Here is a 21,637-nt window from a genome sequence, read left to right as displayed (position 1 = left end):
CTGGGGAAATAAAAAGCAGAGTAGATTAAATATCTGCAGAGAAGTTTGCTGAAGCAAAAAGAGCCTCAGCACAATAGCAGGTGTCAATCTGCACGAGTATTTCTGGAAAAGGGAAAAGCACAAGGTGTTCAATTCAGAGACGTTTTGATTATCATTCCCCCCCACAATGACTGTGCAGTTACAGCTAAGAATTATCCAAAGGTGTTAAAAATGATCATTGCCAAAACCAGTAGAAATAAAGAAAATGTAAGGCAGATCAGTGGAGGGTCTGGCTGTGCTTGCTGCAGGTCTCCAGGAGGGAAAGCCCCAGATAGGGAGGCCCTGGTTGATCAGAAAACCTGTGGCTTTCCCATCTGATTTTGTAGTTCCCTCAAATCAAACCTAACCATGAAATGGAAAAATGAAATCAAAACAATTGTACTTAATGACAAAGACATGAACAATGAAACAGAGAAAATTATATTCCAGCCAAGTAGAGAAGCCACATGCTGTGAACTCCTGGTTACCAGGGACCCGACACCAACCCAATTCCCTTGGTCAGAAGGGAGTTCTCAGATGTGATTCCCAAGCGCCAGGATGAAATAAGCTGCAGTGGAGTCTCTAGCACAGCTGGGCAAAGGGAATCACTCAGCTTTCCCTGCCATGCTGGGTATTACAAAGGTGGATTTCCAGGATACAGGCTGTAACCTGGGCCAGCTTAAGCTGAAGGTCAGAGCAATCCTACAACTCTGCCTCATCTGCCGTGGCCACCCCAGCTACAAAGGGACTCACTGCAGGACTGGCTCTGGCACTGGAAGCTCCTGGGGTCTGGAAACCACTGTTTGAGGGAGGCAATTCCACACCATCAACAAACATTTGGTTTTGAAATTACCCTTCCCACAACACTGAAGGCCAAGGCTGTTTTTCAAGCCTGGCAAAATCAATCTCCTTCCTCGGGAACATCAGCACAGAAGAAATGCCCAGGATGAGTCCAGCCCCTGTCCCCATTGATTGCACACACAGCATGCAACACAAGCTGGAGAAATCATCTCTCACTGCTTGATGTTTTTTAGTGCTTCACCTGCTTTGAATTGCAAGTGCTTTGATAAATGAACTGAGGGGTTCCCCAGCTTCTCCTTTCCATGGGTGAACAGCTCAGTGAGAAGTGCCAGAATTAACAGGGTGATTTTTCACAGCAGTGTTCACTGACTCCCTGCTAAAGCCTCAGTGCCTTTTCCTGCTCCTTTATCCTTGCAAACTTCCTGCTCTTCCAGCCACAAGGCATGGATACATTATACATTTTTGGAGATGGTCTCAACAGGCAATGTTTGAATTTGGGTATAAAAGCTTGATTTAAGGGTTGTTGAGCAAAATCAACAGCTCAGAAAGCAAACATTCCCTGGTAGCAACCTGTAGGAGACCAGTTAAAAATGGGAATAGCAGCAGTGAGCTTCATGCATCCATAATAGGAAAAGGCACTGTGGTTGGTCTAGCTGGGTTAAGATCCCTTAAATGTGCGAAAGCCAACATTTCACCTGGGTCTGGACAATTCACAACCATGTAAAAATGGGAGAGCAAGAGCAAACCCCCCTCAGGCACCCCCACTGAGCAGCCAAGGGACTGACCAGGAATAGGTGAGCAACCTGCTGCTAAAGTAACAGCCTTAATCCCATCAAAATGCCTGGATCAGGCATTTCTAAGGATAACTGGCACATCCCTCATCCCACCCTACCAGCACTTCTCCAGCAGGATGAGGAGTGTGAGGGCTGTGGAGCTCCAGGAGTGGGCACTCCCAGGAGCTCAGCCCCTTGGTCCCTCTGCTCAGACATTCTCCTCATTCTCTGTTCAGGGATTTATTGTAGGGCACTTGGAAATTCAAGGCAGGATCTAGGATTAAAAAAGCCCGAGGTGTCCCTTGCTGAAGGGAGCAGGAGTGTTCTCCATCTTCTCTCTAATCCTGTTTGCACACGGGAGGCAGATCCCATTGTGCAGCTGTGACATTGTTGGTGCAGCTGTCTGCAATTTCATCCTGTGTTCCCTGTTAAAATAACTGCTCCTGGTTTCCCTGGGCTCCCTGCAGTACCCACCTGCCCCTCAGAAGCAGGGACATCACATTCCTCATGTTTCCTGGGACTGCAGGAGCTCCATCAGGGATGTAACCTGCAGCCAAGTGCTTCCAATGTCAGAGGAAAAGGAGGGACCTGCCCAACAGCACCTGCTGAAACCAAGGTTCCATTTCTGTGGGAATCCAAACTCCCACTTTACATGGCTGATGCACTCATGGGAAGTTCAGCTTCCTGTTCTTCCAAGTGTCCAGGCACTATTAAATTTAACATCCCTACATTAAGGGTTATTGTTAACAAGTGACAGCTACTTTAATGTGCCCTGAAGTCATCAAAGCATTTGCCTTCCTGCATGCCAAAACCTGGGATTATTGCAGACAGTGAGCTCTGAGGTCCCCTCCAAGCCAAAACATCCCATATTCTACCATTCAAACCTCTCTACAGGTTTAAGATAAAAACTTTGCTGAACACCAAGCAGTGCCTTCTGTGCTGCCTCTCAGCTGGGAACTCTGACTGCTCAGACTAAAAAGTTACAGCCACAGCATTTGGGTGATATTATCCAATTTAAAGGGCTTTTTCTGCAAGGGCTGAGTATGAACATTTTATTTGACTGCATTTATTGCTAAAATTGGCTATTTCTTATTAATATTACAGACCACCAATGATCCCTGCTTACAGTTACAGCAGCCTCTCACTCTTGAAAATGCGTTAAAAATCACAAACTGGTACAAAAAAAAATTGTTGGAACAATCCCCATGGTATAAATGGGCCTTCTGAAGGGAAAACTTTTAGCAGTACTATTTTTCCTCCTTTGGAAAAAAACCCACATTTGCCCAAAGCAAATGTTGAGTAGGAAAATAAATCCGGTAAAAGTTTTTTTTCTAAATTGCTTATAATGGAAGAATTTTAAAACACCTGTGTGTTTATTCTATTACTGACTTGTCTCTGGTGGATTTTTAGGTTTCCCTTTCTACCACCTTCTCCAATAAAACCAGAGTAAATAAATACATGGCACACCAATCCACATGAGGTGAACAAGCAACTCTTCTCTTTAATTGCAGGTGAGTACTGACCGTCCTGGTGCTGGCAGAGGCTGGAGCAGGCAACAACAGGATCTCAGGAGAGCTGGAAATAATTAATGCAAAACCCTGCAATGACCTGGAGTGCTGCAGAGCAGCAGCTTTCCCAGCCTTGGTGGCCTTGAGCTCCTTGTGCAGAGCTCAGCAGGCACCTCTCCCTAATAAGCCTGGAAAAGGCAATAAGGTGTTTTGTTTTCTCTGGATGATGCCTAGGGAAAAGACAAGGATGTGCAAGTTACCATCTTATTTAAAGGTCAGAAAAAGGAAAAAAATACTTTCCTAGGTGGAAAAACCTCCTAGATTTCCACTGGCACACAGCCTGCTGCTGGATTTACTCCTGACCCACCCACACCACGAGCTGATGCGATTGTGATGATCCCTTCTTTCCTGAAGGTAACTCTTACTGGATCCGGCTGACCTGCTTTGACATCCATCTCCATCTGCAGGGCTTGCCCTGGGGAGTTGAGCCTGAAATTCTCTCAGAATAAGGAGAACAATCTCCCAGGTTGGAGCTCTGGTAAAGTGAGGTCTCCTGAACTTCTGCTCTCCCTGCCTTTGAAGCCTCTCTGCTTCCACCAGTGGGAGTAACACTGGCTGTTCCCAAAGGGGAATCCAGGAATTTTTATTCACAGCAAAGGAATCTCCTTTTTTTCTTTTAGGAACTTCAGCCAAGATGCTACTACACAGTATAAGGTTATTTATAGGTAAGAGTGAAGAGAAAAAAAACAAGAGTCAACAATTTGGACATTCTTGCTCTTGGTTCCATGACGTGTGACAGGTGTGGTGAGAGCTCTGCAGGAGCCCCCCCAGAGGGACAAATGGGAATTTGAGCCACAGGATATTCCTGTCACTGTCCTGACCACAGGCTGGGACAGCTCATAGAATCCCAGAATGGTTTAGGTTGGAAGGAACCTTAAAGATAATCTAGTCAACCCCCTGCCATGGGCAGGGACACCTTCCACTGTCCCAGGTTGCTCCAAGCCCCAATGTCCAGCCTGGCCTTGGGCACTGCCAGGGATCCAGGGGCAGCCACAGCTGCTTTGGGCACCCTGTGCCAGGGCCTGCCCACCCTCCCAGGGAACAATTCCTGCCCAAAATCCCATCTAAACCTCCCTTCCTTTTCAGCTTAAAGCCATTCCCTGTGTCCTATCCCTCCAGGCCCTTGTCCAAAGACCCTCTCCAGCTCTTCTGGAGTCTCTTCAGGCACTGGAAGGTGTCCAAGTACTTACCAGTTCACTAATGAAACTAATTAAATTCTAGTGTTTTTTCCCAAATCCGTAAGCTACAGAAGACAGCACTATAAAGGTACATGCAGAAACCTAACACAATGAAATGTGTGTGAAACCAAAGATATTGGAGAGAAGAGAGAGCCAGAGGAAGATTCACCTCAAAGGACACCAGAAACCAACACCTTTTCAGTTGATCTACAGACTGCTCAGAGGCAGAACCATGGAAAACCAAGCACAGCAAGTCTGTTATCAAAAAAAAAAAAAAAAAACAACAAAAAACAAAAAACCAAAAAAAACCCCAACAAAAAACACCAACTAAAAAACACCAACTTAAAATAAGCCTTGCAGCACCAAAAAAAGCAAAGTTTCAGACTGATTCTAGTTACATTCAGTGCACTCAGAATCATCTTCCCACTTAACAGGAGTTTTATCAGTTTGCTTATCTTATCTTGATGCTACACCAACAGTAACAGCTTCTCTTTACATTTTAACTCAGGACATGTCAGAGGCAGTGAAATGTCCCCAGAGCTGTGAGACATGAACTCCAAACCTGCAGAGTCATGAATATGCCAAAATTAACAATGCTCACTAGCCTTTCTGCCAACATCTTCCATCCCATAAGCAAAGACAGGACTTGGAGACTCACAGAGTGTCAATCCAAGCTAATTTCAGAAATATTTGCTGATGTTTCCTTTTGTAAGCATATGTGGTAGTTCCAATTCACTGAGCCTTCCCATATGGTGCATCCCTGTTCTTCTTACTAGCAACAGTCAGAGGGGGAGTAAGAGTAAATTTGGAAATAAAGGAAACAGCAGTTCCAGGTTCCTCACAATTAACCAGAAAACATTTTGTTTTACCAGGGGAAACTCCCAGGATTTGGAACTGAAAGACACAGAAGCCAATTTTCAGTAGCTTTTCCTCAGTGCTGCCTCCCTGTTAGAGAGAGGACACAGCTACAGGCCCTGCTCCTGGGAACCACCAACAGGGATTGTGCCCTGTCCAGGAGTCAGACTGGAAACCTGGTGTTTCACAGCTGTGAAAATCCACAATTTAGGATTAAAGCTGCTCCCTGTGGCCTTCTGATGGATCACAACCCACTAGTGTTGTTTTTAACAGGACTGTCATGAAAACTGCAAAGTCTAAGCAGGTGTATTTTTGTCAGAATATTACCTACATTAAAAAAAAACAATAATAAAGCCACACCCTTTGTTCTTAAGAGTCAGTAGTTATGGTGAATGAAAATACCTGCAGGTAGGCACGGGCTGGAGGGCACGATGACACACCTGTCCCACCTATGTGGAGCATGGAAAACCAAGCAGAACATTTAATACCTTTTGTTAAATAAGCCCAGAATTCAAAGATCTAAACATAAGCACATGTGTGAGGAATAGAATACTCCCTCTGCCACATCCCCTCAGTCCCCCAAGCAGAGCAGCCTGAACAAACCACTTCTGAGCTGCACTTCTGCTTCCCAATGAGCTCCTCCACCAACGCTGCAACCTGACAAGCATAAAAATCTATGTTAGGATTAAATAAGATTTTATTGTCACATTTAACTGCTTTGTCAGAGATGTACATTTTGCAGGTTTCTGTGCAGAATAAAAATGAAGACGGTGGCTGCCAACCTGTCAATTCTGATTCCACCTGAGCCACAGGTGCTCACAGGTGGTGACTCCACAGCAAGGTCTCTGTTCCAGGGATTGCAACACTCCAAGACAAAATTCCATCCAGTTAAGGCTAATGAGAACAATGTAAATTAGTTTAAACCAGAGCACTAGATGTTTAAAGGTGGAAACACTCAGTAGAAGAGTGGCAATTTTAACACCTCATTTTTTTTCCCCCAAAGTTATTTTGCTTAATTGAGTACAGGTAAGGAGAGGGTAATGAACAGACTTTTGCCTATGGACATGATCCAAAAGACTAAAATTTCAGTGTGTAAATTTGAGATATTTAAAATTTTTAAACAACTGCTTTGCTGTTCTGGGTGTTAACCAAAGAAGTGGCTATTGATACCTCAAAGTGATAAATGCTGCAGATAACCTCATCTTAAAATGTGTATTTTCTCATTTACACATCAGGGATAAAGTCCAATAATACAAACTTCTTAGTGGCACAATTTCACATATTTTGGGCAACGTTAGCATACAAGCAGTATTTAAATAAAAGTAAGTGCATCCAAACATGAAATTCTCTAAATATACCACACTTCATTTATCCCAAACGGCAGTTTGCTGACAAGAGCTGTAATTCAAATTAAAATAATCATTTACATGTTTCACCCAGAGGAAAAGAGGTAATAAACCCAGGGGACTCTCCAAACAATCTTCTCCTACCCTATCCCCTATTTATCACATAAAATAACTCATCTAGAAGCATAAATCCAATACTCAGATGCAAATAAAATGCAAGTAGCAGTCTCTGATGTTTGCAATTTGCAGACTCCGAAGTCCAATCGTGATGGGATTTACTACTTCTGTCGGTCATTTACTCCTGGATGTGCACTTCATATTTATGCTAAAAGAACACATGAGACAATAAATGAGGCTAGTGTGGCGTAAAGTCATTGTAAACCCAGTGAGACCAGAATAATTCTATTTATGACATTCATTTGGATGATTTACCAGGCATCCCACTCCCCTCAACACCCTTTACAGAAAAAAAGGCAACCATCAGTTGAAGTGAGACACATTCTGTTTGTAAAAAATGGTCAGACCAAACCCCTTCCCTGATGAGGGCATGCCCACAGGAGGAGGTTGACCACATCTTTTCCAATCAGGCTTCTGAGAATTATCAAAATTTCTTTGCTTGCAAAGGCCAATTTGGCTTACCATAGAAAGCTATTCTGAAGGCGGATGATATATTTATTATTCCCTTTCAAAAATTAAAATTCAAGGCATGATAGTGCAAGAGGTAAGTTTTGATTTGAGAACATTATCTGTAGACTAACTGTGCTTAGTTACTACATCCCAATTTATTGTCTTAAAGAAAATATGGCAACAAAAGCTACAAGATCTCTATAAATTTCATTTTGCCTAAATTTACCAGTACATCCATGAACCTCATCAGTATTAGTACAACTTGATTATCCTAATGATTCCATTATAAAACTTGCAAAATGTATCACAAGGTGAATAAACCATCTAGTGCAAGTCTTCTACATTTTGTGTGCACAGTAATCCTGTGTAGTTCATTTCCTCCGGGTTAAATCCCCAAAATCTCTCGGTAACGATTATGAAAAAACAGTGTCACGTGGATTTTTCTCTTGTTGTCGTTTGTTTTCCCCCCTATCAAATCTGAGAAGTTTGAGTGTTCCTGGAATCGCCATCGGGATGTGCCGAAGGTCGGGACTCCCTTGTCTGTGAGTATTCACTGTCAGAGGACTCTGTGGGTTCAAGCAAATTCTCATAATCACTGTCTTCTGATTCGTCAACATTGTCAGCGAGCGCTCTTTGGGAGGGCGGCATGGATGCCCCATTGCCAGAGTATTTCAGTCCTGCACTTGTGGGAACATAACTGGAAGAACCGACTGCCTGAGGCCGAGGCATGAAGACGCTGCTGCTGCTGCTGCTCTCCAGGAGCCCGGGGCTGCCGGAACTGTCTTGAGTGCTCGTGCTGAAATCCGAGTACGGCGGGGGAGGGTCGGAGACGTCGGAATCCTCAAGCGTGCAGCCTTCCACAGCAAAGCCAGTGTAGGACATCCGGGGCACAAACATGGGCTCCACGGTATCTGTCGGCATTTGCCTGCTTAAAATCGCCTGCTGCATTCCTGCAAAGCAAAGGACAGGGGGTGCTTAATGCTTTCTTGGACACATGTTCCACATACCTGAGCTGTGACCACCTCACCTGTCCTCTCTTCTTTCTTTCTGCTTGTTATCAAACGCTCATCCCTGGCACTGCTTTCCAACTCCAGCACTGGATCCTGTCCTCTCAGTCTGCTCTACTCATCTTTCATACTCCTGATTTTAGTCTTGTAGAGTCATCAGTACACTACCCCCAACTGTCACATCAAATCTTGCCTCCTGCTCTTTGAGCACATCAGACTTCCCTAAATCTATCAGTGCAGCCATGAACCTCATCAGGATCAGCACAGCTCAATTATCCCAGTGATCACACTTCAAACCCAAAATGAGTCAGAAAGCAAATAAACTATCCAAGTGCAAATATGCTACACTTTCATGTGCAGCCATCCTGTACAGATCATTTCCTCCAGTTTAAGCTCCCAAAAACCACAGGTACAGGATGTTTCCACAGTCTGTTGCTGTTTCCACGTAAAAGTTTCTCTGTATTTTTCAGCTCTTCTCACATCAAAAAGCACCTGTGTTAGGGCTCGACCTGCCTGTTCCTCTCCACCTGTGTCTTATTCAGTAAAACTCAACTCATTTTTCATCCATGATAATTGGTATTCAATATTGTATCTTAAAAGTATCACTTTGTACTTTTTCTTTCAATGCCCCTTGTGCTAGGGGACAATCTCATAACAACTGCAAAGAAATAACTGTGTCTTTTTCCCTGAAATGATTATTTTAAAAAAATGAATTCACATTAAAAATCTAATGATGGAATTATAGCTGGGAGCATAGCAGGGTGTCAGAACAGGAATGTGAAAGTCATCTTAAATGAGCTGATTTGGAAAATAATTTGAGGAAGACGTGCACAGGAATAATGAACTGCAAGAGCTGCCAAAGGAGGAACACTTGCATCCTTCTGCAGAAAAGAAACTTGATTTATGTAAACCGTAAATATCAATATGCATGAGGTGTGCTCAGCTGTGGAGATACAGGTATGGATCATTTCACTGTAGTTGTTAAAAATACAACCAGAATATATGTCACTATGAACATCACAGTTTAAAAAATAGGGAAAATTGCATAAATGCTACAAAACACAAAGATTCATCAGAGATCTAATCATCATGACCTAAAAGGAAAGGCTGGAATAACTGTGATTAGTAGGGAAGACTGAAGAAACAATTTTATTCTTAAATGTGCCTAAGAGGCTGCTGCAGAAAGGTAAATTTGAGTACTGTACACTAGACACAAGGAAAGAATTCCTGGCAGGAAGTTTTGTTAAGCACTGGGAGAGGCTGAAATTTTTGACTGGTTCCTAAGGGGTTATTAACCAACAAACCTGCCAGAACTGACACTGGAATGTGTAAGGTGATGGACACAATGGGATCAGCTCTATTTACTGTAACACCATATTTCTGGAGAAACCCAAATGGAGGGTGAGAGCTCCTATAACCACTGAGATGTCTCTTGGGAATAAAGAGTATTTCCCTCAAGTGGCTACATAACAGCACTCCATTTCTGGGCCACAACAGGAGAACTGCAGTGAGAGATTTCCTGGCATCTGGGACGTGCACAGCTCTCACCAAAGCCTGGAACATCCTGCTATCACAGAACTATTTCAGCAATCTGGCAACTGAAGTCTCAGTTGCCTTTTATAAAGGAGTGTTGAAGTCATAACCTGTTAACCCAAAGTTTCTAAGAACACCAAGCTCTCACACAACAGTTCTGCAGGAACTGGAATCAAACGCTCCCTTTTCCTCGTTAAACCAAGGAAATTCTCCCAGCATTGAGCAAGTGAGGGAACAGAAGGCCAGATTTAGTAATTAACTACTCACATCTAAAAATATTGCAGAGCTCCAAGCTGCATGTTTTCTTGTTTCAGCCCTCTCACATGATTCTCTGCTCTGCCATGAATTCTCAGTCCAGCATTTGCATCTCCCTGGTAGTACCCAGAGTTGAGCACTGACTGCTCTTCCTCCTCCTCCCCCAGCTCTTCCCATCTGTGCTGGGATCAGTTCCAGTCACTAAATACCCACCTCTGCTTCCCCATAGTAGCAGTTCCCTGCCTACTTCATCTACAGCCAAGCAGGAAACAGCAGTGACTCGTTTACTTCCACCTTTTAAATGGTCCTGGGCTAATCCTGGCTCTGTTACCTTGTCTTTGAGGTTCAGAAAAAGAAGAACTTGGGCTGACAGATCAAACTGCATTAAAATGCTCATGTGATAACAGTACCTTACTGCCTGGAGAAAATTAAAATACTACTCACAGCAGCAGCAGGCCCATTGTGGAGTTTAGGGTGCTCACTCACCTAAACCATCTTTTTGTCACACACTGCTTTAGGTAACAGGATACAGAAATAATAAAAACCACCTTGTAGCTAAAATGACAAAATTTCATTATTTGCTTATCATTTCAAAACATGGGTAAAAAGAGGCAGTGTTTGCTGAAATGTGTAATTTGCTTAAGAATTATTTAGGTTTTTATCTTACTTCTCATTTGCCTATTCTCTGCCCCTACTCTCCACCTTGAGTCTTCCCTTGCACTCTCAAATTCAGTTAGATCAGCAATGCCTCTTTGGAAAGAACCAAGTGCTTCACAAAACTTATCTACTGCTAACCAAAGTCTCCTGAGGCCACACTCAGTTTTTAGGAAGGAGGCAACCAGCCAAATCTGCTCACACAGCAAGGCTCACTGACTCAGGAAATTATGGAGCAGCAAAATAAGATGAACAACACCTACAAAGATTTACTTCAACACTGAAAAGTATTTCAGTGCTAAACATCTTTACCACTAAGTCAGCAAATGGGAGTGGGAATAAAGACTTGATAAAACCATGGATAGCACCTGGCCTGTGAGCACAGTACCCAGTTTCTTTCCTTCAAAAAAGAATCTCTCCAGCTTTTACCTTTTTTTTTTTTTTCCCCCACTTTTCTTTTCCAACAACTGATCTTTTCCTGTGTTATTTCCAGAACTGACTTGCTCATTTTTTCTTAACAGTGCTGTCTCTCCTATATTTTAAGCTTGCTAACACTGGATGATTCCAGCAGAAGCACCTGCAACACACACTTTCACAGCTCAGGTGTCATTCAACATAAATCCATCATATTGCCCATCCCAATAGGATGGCTTTACCCATGACTTATCAGCAATACAACAATTCTTTTAACTCCACAAAACCTTTTCTCCTCACAGCATCTGCTTCTGAAAAAAAAAAAAAGTAATTAAAAGCAACTTACTTATTTCTTGTTCTTTTTCATTCTTCTTTTGTGCGATTTGCCTTTTTAACTTGTTTACATCAGCTTGAAAAGATTCAACAACACGTTCACTTTTTTCTACATCTATACATACTGCCTGGGAGAAAAACATAAGATATGCTAAGATTGGGTAAAAATATAGGAAATAGTTTCAGGACAACAATAATAAAGTTATTACCAGACAAGAAGCCATTGAAGCACAAAACTAAAAGCAGGATTTAACTACAGCAGAAATACTCAACCTCAGGATTGTCTTCTTTACTGGCTGTTGCTGCATTATAGGAAAAGCATTTCCAAATAATTCATCGTGAGAGAAGATTTGTAATAAGATCCAAAGTTGGTTAGTGTCCCATCCCTGCAAGTGTTCAGGATGGATGGGGTTTGGAGCAAGCTGGGACAGTGGAGGGGGTCCCTGCCATGGCAGAGGTGGAATGAGATGAGCTTTAAGTCCCTTCCCACCCAAAGCATTCTGTGATCCTATGAAATGAAGTACTGGTCATGATCACTTCCAGGCATGATGATTCCAACATCCTGCTCCAATGCCTGACAGCCCTCTCAGGGAAAAAATTGTTCCTAATCTCCAGTCTAAACCTCCTCTGGTGCAACTTGAGGTGGTTTTCTCTCCTCCTATGGCTTGTTACCTGGGAGAAGAGAGCAACAATGTTTCCCCTCAGTCTCTTTTTCTCCAGGCTAAAGAATCCCATTTCCATTTTTCCAGACAGTAATTGAAACAACAGCAGAGCACAGAGGATAGCCATGCTGCTGGCAGGAACAGCATTACAGAATAATGCCATTAGCTAATGGACACATCTCTGAAGAGAAACTTTCCTACTCCCTGAAACTGCCATGGAAGTGTCAGCCTTACCCACCTTCCAAAGGAGGTTGGAAAATGCAACTTCCCAGTGAGAAAGAGCAGCTCCTCCTGTGCAGGCAGGTGCAGGGGATGGCTGGGGGGATTACTCCTTGTTCCCTGCTCCAGGAGCCAACCAGCAGAGCTGAGCTGGAGCAGAGACACCAATCCCCCCAGGGCAGATGTAAAGGGAAAGCCTGGGAACAAGCTGTGACTCCAGCACAATTAGCAGATGTGTGAGCTCCCGGGGCAGCACAGCTCCACTGCTCTTCACACAGGACAAGCTGTGAACTGACAAGCTCACAATGAGCAGAGCTGACACTCCAGGCATTTTCAGATGCTTTGGCACATTTGGAGCAGGATTCACTCATGCTCCACACAAAATGTTCACAAGTTTTAACTAACAGATGGTGCTCTGCTCATGCTCTGTACCCAGAGCCAGGAGTCATTTTTAAACCTCTGCAAATCCCTGCAGCCTTCAGCAGGGCTTCTCTTCACTGCAAACCCTTAAAAATGACTAACACCTCCCATAAATCACTAAGTATTGAATCATTTACTTGCAAAAGAGGAAAAAAGGTCCTATTTGTACCAACCACTTTCACAAAAGCCACTGCAAATGCTCACATTAAATAGAAACTGAAAAGTTTAAAATTAAAGTCAGACTTATTTTCCTACAGTTCATGATAATTGTTTATGAGCTCTAAAAATCTCCTCCACTCCTGCTTTAACCAAAGGATGAATAAAAGATGCCACATACATACAGACCAATATGGAGTAAAGGATGTTACCTGTACTTTTTCCTGAAGTGCATTATAAACCTGATAGATAGCCCTGATGTCCTTCATCACTCCATCTTTGTCAAAAAAATCAGTACTAAAAACAAAAACGAAGCAAAAATCATTAGTGAGAAAAAGCAATACAGGTTTCTAGTTCATGCTGTCTTTGAATTCCTGTTAAGTAGTCTATAGCTGTATTTTTAAAATGTATCTTATTGTTAAATATGCTATTTTAGCAATAGTATATTGCTAAAAATGTACCATGCTGTCATAAACAAAAATTTAGACAGCAACATATTCATTACCAAAATTTATTCTGGAACAATAAAGCCTCATTTGAATGAGATTAAACTTGTGCCAAAATCTTTAAGCTTGTATAATTTCATTGTTAACAGCCAGAAAAGCTACTTTGAATTTATGGCATTTAATTGAAAATACTTAAAACATCAAGAATTCAATGCTTCTGAGGCAGAGTTCAAGTGCACACAGAATTCCTTGGGGAGATCGGTGGAAATCAAGTCAGAAGCTTCCAGCATGAAGGGCCCCAGCATGGACTGGCTACACCAGCTCTGCTTTTCTGAAGAGTGCATGAGTTCCCTTGGCTCTTCTAAAAGATCCAATTCTAAGCAGGAAAAAAAGCACACTGGAAACTGACCCCTCTCCTCCAGAATTGGTATTTTGCTGCTCAACCTGCACATATGTAGTATTCTCTGTGAGATACAGAGTGTAGAGCTTGATGACTACTTTATTTAAAAAGGAGAAGTCCTTACCCGTGTTCTTTAATAACTTTGGCATAATTCTGAGAAGTATTTGGCACTGAAGAAACTTTGTACTCCTGTTGACTAGTGTTGCCTAAATTAGGAATAGTAAGTGACACCCTTTGATTATACCTGCAGAGAAAGTTCAGAAAGATTTCTTAATTAATTTGAAATATTCTTTACAAAAGCCTTTATATTATCCCACCCCTCTGATGATGAGAACTCATCTAATTTTAAAGCTTCTGCATTAGGTTTGTTATGAAAGTAGCTGAATATTACAAGTTGTAATCAAAATAAATGCAGGATCAAAAACTCCCTTAGTATAGGGCCATCTCCAAACCTCTTAGAACCTTTGAAATGTACACTCAAACTACCAGAGATACATTCAGATCCACTAGAAGAAACATGGTAGTGACATCTGATGTCTCTTTAAATAGATTTTTGTCTGATGATTTAGAGATTGAAAAGAATTTTTGCTCACCCTAATTTTAATTTATAAATTGTTTGCACAAAAACCCCTCCAACAGCTGTCATCATTAACAAGCACACCAAGACTTCATTGGACAAACACAAAGCCTTCTTTAAGTGCAGTTGTACAAACTCCTAAATAGTTTAAAGAATAGCAGTAAAAAGCAGAACAAAGTGTGAGGTCTGGTTCATTGACAGAGTTTGCTTACCTTCTGTTTGGTCTAAAAAGCACATATTCTAAAGCATGAGTTGAGTTATTTGCAGTGGAAATGAAGCTGAAGAGAAGGAAGACGAGATCAGGCACTCCAAGGATGTGTGTCAGCTGTTTGTGGATGATGTGCTCTCTGTATGACATCTGCTGCTGAGTGTTTCTCCTAAATCTGTACCAGCCAATAACGTTCTGTAATCAAAGTACATCAGGAAAAACCCACAGTGTTACCTGAGAGACACAGATTTACCTTCTGAGAATACAAGGGCTGTGGTATCATAATTACCCAAAAGCCTGAGGACAACAAAACAAACTGAATTCCTCAAGATTTAAGTTTGAGATGGTCAATACAGTCCTACACTTTGGGAGACCTACACTTAAATCCTTTGCATTTCTTCAGGGAACTAGACATTGCCCCCAGTTTAATCTAAGCACCACAAATCCAACAACTTCTGTACAGGGTAAGCCCAGGATCAAAACAAACCATCAGATTTGTGAAGAAAAGTATTTATTCTAGTTAACTACCCTTTTTTTTTTTTTTCCTTTTCACTTGTTTTCTAAACCCATTCTTTCTAATGGCGACAACAGGAGGAAAAGATAGAAAACTTACTTTTCTTCGGTCTTTGAGAATCCTGTCCAAACTCTCCTCATTAACTTTGCCTGCATAGTCATAAAAGCTTGAACAAGAAGAAAGAGAGAAAGGTAGGTACACAGTTCATACACACATACTATGCATAAAGTAAATAATTTATATTTTGAGTGCTCTACAAGTAGATGGCATTCTAGATAATACAAAGCAACTTCCAGAGCCTTACTTTTACCAACAGAAATGCACTGGGCTATTTTATTTTGACCAGTATTCTGTAAAATCCTGCTTTGATAATCAGAAGTCTACCAGCCTGGAAGAAATGAAAGCAGGGCCATTTTAGATGCAATTCCAAACCGATTTCTTGACCTCCAATCCTGCCATTGCACTCACATGGCTGAGTCCTTGATGCCAAAAGAGTCAGCAATAATTCAAAGTATCCTGGTCTTTCCAGACAGTTCTGCTTCCACAGCTGAACCCAAACCCTGACATGTTATTATTCTGTGGACACGGCAGATTTAGGGGTTTATAAATCTACCTATGCAGACAGGTTTAGACATTCAGATAGATCAGAGTGCATGATAAAAGGAAAAACATTTGAAAATAGACTCTTCCTTGGTCTCTCTCAAGAGCTGAGACTAACACCTAAAGCAGTGCAGGAGAATGCTCTGGTTTAGGGGTCTATGACTTCAGATTTTGGGGGGTGGGGTAAAAAAACACCAAATCCTGAGCTCAGTGCTTGGGTGGTAAATAAGGCTGGAAATACCATTTGCTTCGAGGTGTAAGTTGCTGAGAAAACTCAAGACTACAACTAATGAGCAATTTGAGACACTATGTTATATCTGCACAATTTTTTTCAATTCATGTTTGCAATATCAATTTATAATGCTGGTAAGCAGTGGATACCCAACTCTTTCTCTGCCTGTGCTTTACAGGAATAACCAACAGCACGCTCTGGTCCTGATCAGAAGTGTACAGGCTGTGAGAGTTTCTGGTGCTGTGCAGTAAATGAATCCATCAGCTTTCCTGAGCAGCAGCATGCAGTGAGATCCTGCCTGCTCCCCTTCCTCCATCAGCTCTGGCACTAACAACCAGTTCCTTGCCTGGGGGAAGCAGGGAACGTGACCCGTATGGATATGTGCTGCACAAAGCATCCCTGGGATCCAGAAGGAGCTGACCAGACACTGGGATATTATCTCCATGTGTGGAGTCTGCAGCATTTAAATCACTGGGTTAAGAGTACCCTCTCTGTAATTACCAGCCAGCAAGTGACTGACTGCAGCTTTTCTCTTTAATGCAACCAGTGTCAATCATAATGTCTAAGCTACTGTGTCTTCTTAATTGGCTGGAAATCTCTCAAGACAAGAGGAGATTAATTGGGAATTCCTTCTCAAAAGGAGTTCTAGACAGCGCTTTAGAGGCCATCACTGTGTAACAAGAGAAGACTATAGAGAAAATCTACATGTAAATAGATGGAAGCTGTTAAACAGAATATATTAGCCCCATATTTAATTTAAATTCTGGAGTTCAGGAGATCAGAAGGCAAAAATAACGAGAAAGCTGAAAACTTTACAATAATTAGTTGGTGCAGGTTGGTACCACTAAGCACAAACCAGCTTGTTAACCCAGCAAGTTACCAGGGCTAGGGCACACAGGGACCCACCAGGCCCAGGCAGAGCCAGCCTAAGACTACAATAATTCAAATTGATTTTGACATTCATCCTCATCATCAGAGTGATATGAGCTGATCTGACTGCTGCCCTACCTCCACCAGCTGCACGAGATGGAAATCCAAAGAGACAGAGAAACAAACCCCTTCCAAGCTACACTACAAATGTAAACTTTAACTTTGATTGTCATGGTTGGTGCCATTTCCATGTGTTTCTGTAAAACCACCAGATGAACAAACACTGGTAGGGGCATTTGAAATGCTAATACATTGCAGGGAGCTCTCTATTTTTATATTCTGCAGCCACCACAGCAAGACAACAAAAGAAGCTTACCTAAAGAGTTTTGAACAAGGCTCATGGTTATGGATTTCTGCAACAACAAACAAACAAAGAAAAAAAGTGACATATGTCCAACTGCTCCTGGCAAAGAGAAATTACAGTGGCATATCTTGCATGAACTTTCCACATCAGAGCTACTGAGCAAGAAATATTTGTGTCAGACCACACACTGCCCTCAATGTCTCAACACAATGACACAGCACCATACCCAGAAAACTGCCTTCACTTGATCATTTGCCCTTTTACATAGAAAAAATATTTTAATAAGCAAGGCATACACTTGCTCAGATATACAGAGATTTATCTGAGCCTGAAATACACACTTTTGATACTATTTGACAGTTACAAACTCCTCACAAAGGCATTTCTGATTTTTGTTTTCTTTTTTCTACAACGTTCCACAACAGCTTACTTGCATTCATATACATTGGTTATTACAACAGCAAGGAATAAAAAAGGGATGGGGAAGAGAATTTCTGAAATACTATGTAAAGAGGCAAGGTGAACAGAATCTCTAATGAGAAAAGGAGTTAAAAGCAATTTCAAAACATTTAGGTGCACTTTATAATTCTGTTATATGAAATATTTAAAAGGGCGGTGTTTTTTCATTGGAAAGGTTGTGGTAAATGCTGAGATGCTTATTTAATCAGCAAAGGTTATAACGTGTCAGCAATCTCAGAGGAGAGTGAGAAAAGAGTAAAAACCCAATCTTTCATTGTTTTTCCAGCACCAAGCATGATTTATTTTTTCAGGGCCTTGGAGCAGCCTGGTCTAGTGGAAGGTGTCCCTGCCCATGGCAGGAGGTGGAACAAGATGGGATTTAAGGTCCCTTCCAACCCAAACCATCCTGTGAGGGATTCTGTGAGGACACAGCACAGACATTCCCAGCTCCTCCAGCAGAGCCCCCCTGGAGCTGAGCAGTAACTCTGTCCAGGCTCTGCCCCCCTGCAGTGATTCCCCACCTGCTGCTCCCGGGGCTGCCATCCCAGCACAGGCACCAGGGGATGATCACAGCTCCCAGGACAGCAGCCAGCTCACATCCACATCTCAGCACATTTGGTGTCTATCAAAACAAGGCCCTGAGCAGCCATTCCAGGCACTCTGCCCGACAAACTGCACATTCTCACTGGCAAAGACTCCTCTGGATGCTGCTGTTAGAGTAACTGACTCCCTTTATTTGATAGAATATTCTATCAACTCTAATATTTTCACACCATTATGCAGACATCTGTGGAAACAATCTGCTAACAAAGCCTGTAAGTACAATTATTCCAACTCCTTCCAGTAAATACACTAACTACAACAACATTCTTGATTCTTGGGTAATGATGTTGCTACACAGACCTTGAGTTTTGAGAAACAGGAAGCAAGAAACCTCCTGCTCAGACCCCATGAAGCAGCCAACATTTTAAATGTAAGGTTTACACATTGACTTATTTATATATATTTATGTATCTGGTACACATACTGTGTACACACACTTATATATTTAAACACCACCAAAGAAACACAAAAGAAAGATAAAAGTCATCTGTGACAACAGTGCCACAAAACTGTCAATCTTGTGAGCTGAACTGGGAGTCCAAGAGTTAATTTTGATTAATAAATATTTAAGTAAAAATGCCAAATAAAAAAAAATATCCAGAAGGTCTTCAGGAATGAGTAATTTCCATTTCCATTAAATCACTGTGACCAATCATGTGACAAAGGGGTGATTTAAAAAGGGAGCAACTTTTAACACCATAAACACTTGGTTCAGGAAACCAGGCCAAGGCTGCAGGTGGTGACATCACTGCCAACAATAACCAAGATCAGTAACCACTGAAGAGGAAGAGCTCATTTAAAAACCTATAAGTGACTGGCTCTGTCAGCTTTGTCTGCACACACAGAGTCATCAGCAACACTCTGATAGTGATTACATGCAAACACAAAAAATGCTACACCTTTATCTTCTGTAATCCAGCTCATAACTGACACTTCACAGTCAATTTACCCCCCATGTTCTCTTAAGAATAACCAGAACAGGAAACTCCTCAACCTTCCGGAGTCCAGAGCACAAAACCATCATCACTGCAAGGTGGGAAATCTGGGATGTAAGGTGGTACCACTGCCTGTGTTCATAGATCACCTGTTTTGTGTCAGAGTAACATCTGAGAGTCAATCCAGACCTGTTTGTGTTTTCACTGAACTTTATGCACACCCTGCTTGTTGTCTGGGATCACATTCACAAAGCCAGGTCTTTAAGGATGTTTAAATACATTTCAACAGCTGGTTATATATCCAGAAACAAAAAGGCAGTTTCTTTTAGGGCTTTCCTATTTTCTATAACCCAAACATGCATCAGCTTCTCACTCATGTCTAAAAAAAATCTCCTTCAACCAACACTTAACAGCAAGATCTTTGATCTTTGTTCAGTTTTTACAACACTTCAGCTGTACAGAACTTGTGCTTATCAACAAATTGTCTGACAAATATTCCTTGTCCAGTTCTGCTGTGACATTTTATGACGTCACCAACTCCCAGTCATCCCTCCAAACCTGATAATCTGCCCCTTTCAGTATCAATGAATTAAGCAATGAATTAATTTTATTTTGACCACATACTGTATTTAGGCAATGGTATCAAGCAGGAAATTCTCCCCAGTAATTTTCCCATCATGGAATGCAGACAAATACCTTCAATACATCATCTTTCCTCCATAAAAAGAGGTGCATAAACCCCCAGTAACTTGTAAAGATTTGTTTCCTTTCCTCACATCTCAAGCACAAACACAGAGACACTGTAGCAAATGTGATCCTGAAAGTCTGACACACCCTGTGATGGTCTCATAGGAGAAGCAATTCTTAATTAAACCTCCTGAAAACGTGAAACCTGAGCAGTGTCTATTTCAGAAGGACTCAAAGTTACATCACTTACCTATCACTTGTAGAAATTCAGTGTTGCTGATCTGTGAATCACTAATGCTAAAAGTCTCTTCTTGTCTCACCTCTCCCAGCAGAAATCCTTCCTGCAATTTTAAAAGAATAAAAGATTTAAAATAGAAAAAAAAAAAAAAAACAAAAACCAACAACACTATACGCAGTCATTTCCTGTAACTTTCTTGGCTTCAAACTGAAACAAAGATGAAGTTTGAAAGACACATCTGAGCTGCAGTGGGTACAAACTGCCCTGAGGTTTCACCAAAGGTGGTTTTCTGCTTTGCCAGCATCCTTTTACAACACTACAGGGATGGGCTGTCCAAAAGGAACATTCTACACACAGCTTACACAAGGCAAACACATCACAGAAGGGAGGGTTCTGCCCCAGCCCCAGCTCCAGGGGGAAAAGAAGGAGGCCTGAGCACGATGCTGCTCTGCTCCAGCAAAGCCAAAGGAAAGGAGTTTAAACCTGCAGGGACTTTCACAGATTTTAGTGTGGAGACTGGGCTGGACCCTGAACAGCACCAGGGATTGCAAAACCCAGAAGGCAATTTAAAAGTAAGGCAATTTTAAGGTAAATTAATTTATTCCCCATCCCTACCCAAAATGAAAAAGGAGACTGAGCTGGAATCAGGAGGTTTTGGCACAAGGCACAGAGGAAAAGAGCAAGCTCAGGCTAAAAATGTGCCAACAAAACCGAGGGAGGGATTCGGGAACACCCCAGCTCTGCACTGCGCCCGTAGTCAGTCGCAGCTGCTGGAAAGCCGCTCATGGAGATTTTACAGGAGCGTTTTCCTCCCACACCCCGAGTCCTGCGAGAGCCCCACCCCGCGGGGAACACCCCGGGCACCCCACATCCCGCCCGGGCACCCCACATCCCGGGGAACAGCCCGGACATCCCACGGGGAGCACTCCTGGTATTCCACATCCCGGAGACAGCATCCCGTGGACCCCACATCCCGCTCCGAAACCCCACACCCCGCCCAGGCACCTCACATTCTGCGGGGAGCGTCCTGGGGACCTCACACCCTGGGAGAAGCACCTCGGGCACCCCACATCCCGGGGAGCAGCCGGGACACCCCACATCCTACTCGGCAAGGAGCAAACCGGGCAAGGCACCCCATATCCCGGGTACCCCGCGGAGCATCCGGGGCACCCCACATGCTGGACACTCCACATCCCGCGGGGAGCCGCCCAGACACCCCACATCCCGCCCGGACACCCCACATCCCGCCCCGCCGTGTCCGTCTGGGGCCGCCCCCGCCCGCTGTGACCCGCGGCCGGGCCCCACCGGCGGCGGCGCGGCCTAGAAGCTCCGCAGCGCAGCCGCCGGCCGCGGTACAGCGTGAGGGAGCCCCGCGAACCCGGGGAGGCGGCGGGGGGCACGTACGTGGTCGGCGCTGCTGTTGGCGCTGCAGTAGCACACGGAGCTGAAGGTGTAGCCGGAGATGGACGCCGCCATGACGGACACACCGCCGCCGCCGCCGCCACGGCACACGCGCGCCGGACGCACGCCCGCTTCCGGCGGCGCCGCGGGGCGTCATGGGACGTGTAGTCCCGGGGGGCAGTGGGGCACCCGCATGGCAAGGGTGGGAAACTGTGGGAGCGGTTGGACCATTGAGTTTGGAACAGACCGCCGAGCCCATCGAGCCCAACCTGTGACCGATCGCC

At 43.3% G+C, this 21,637-nt stretch overlaps 1 protein-coding gene across 1 annotated transcript; it reads right to left on the bottom strand.

The window, feature by feature from the left end:
- Positions 1–5,866: 5,866 nt before the first annotated feature.
- Positions 5,867–21,452, bottom strand: ABRAXAS2 (abraxas 2, BRISC complex subunit). Its single transcript, XM_083866482.1, has 9 exons — positions 21,357–21,452; positions 19,965–20,055; positions 17,043–17,079; positions 15,064–15,130; positions 14,455–14,645; positions 13,790–13,909; positions 13,032–13,116; positions 11,376–11,490; positions 5,867–8,116 (listed from the first exon to the last, which is right to left on the bottom strand). Exons 1-9 carry the CDS (start codon positions 21,426–21,428, stop codon positions 7,638–7,640), a joined length of 1,257 nt encoding a protein of 418 aa, XP_083722608.1. The 5' UTR covers positions 21,429–21,452; the 3' UTR covers positions 5,867–7,637.
- Between the last annotated feature and the right edge of the window lie 185 nt (positions 21,453–21,637).

This window comes from Zosterops lateralis, assembly GCF_965231275.1.
Source record: "Zosterops lateralis genome assembly, chromosome: 8".
Lineage (NCBI taxonomy): Eukaryota > Metazoa > Chordata > Aves > Passeriformes > Zosteropidae > Zosterops > Zosterops lateralis.
The sequence above is the reverse complement of the archived record's forward strand: the minus strand, read 5'-3'. Positions and strand labels throughout refer to the sequence as shown.

What these genes read in the sequence shown, in the direction of transcription:
- ABRAXAS2 (XM_083866482.1), bottom strand. Translation starts at nt 21,428, where the DNA reads ATGGCGGCGTCCATCTCCGGCTACACCTTCAGCTCCGTGTGCTACTGC. An exon ending in TTCTCAAAGACCGAAGAAAA is followed by an intron (nt 14,646 to 15,063) that starts GTAAGTTTTCTA and finishes CTTTGATTACAG; the next exon opens with AACGTTATTGGCTGGTACAG. An exon ending in CACTTCAGGAAAAAGTACAG is followed by an intron (nt 11,491 to 13,031) that starts GTAACATCCTTT and finishes TTTTTCTCCCAG; the next exon opens with GCAGTATGTATAGATGTAGA.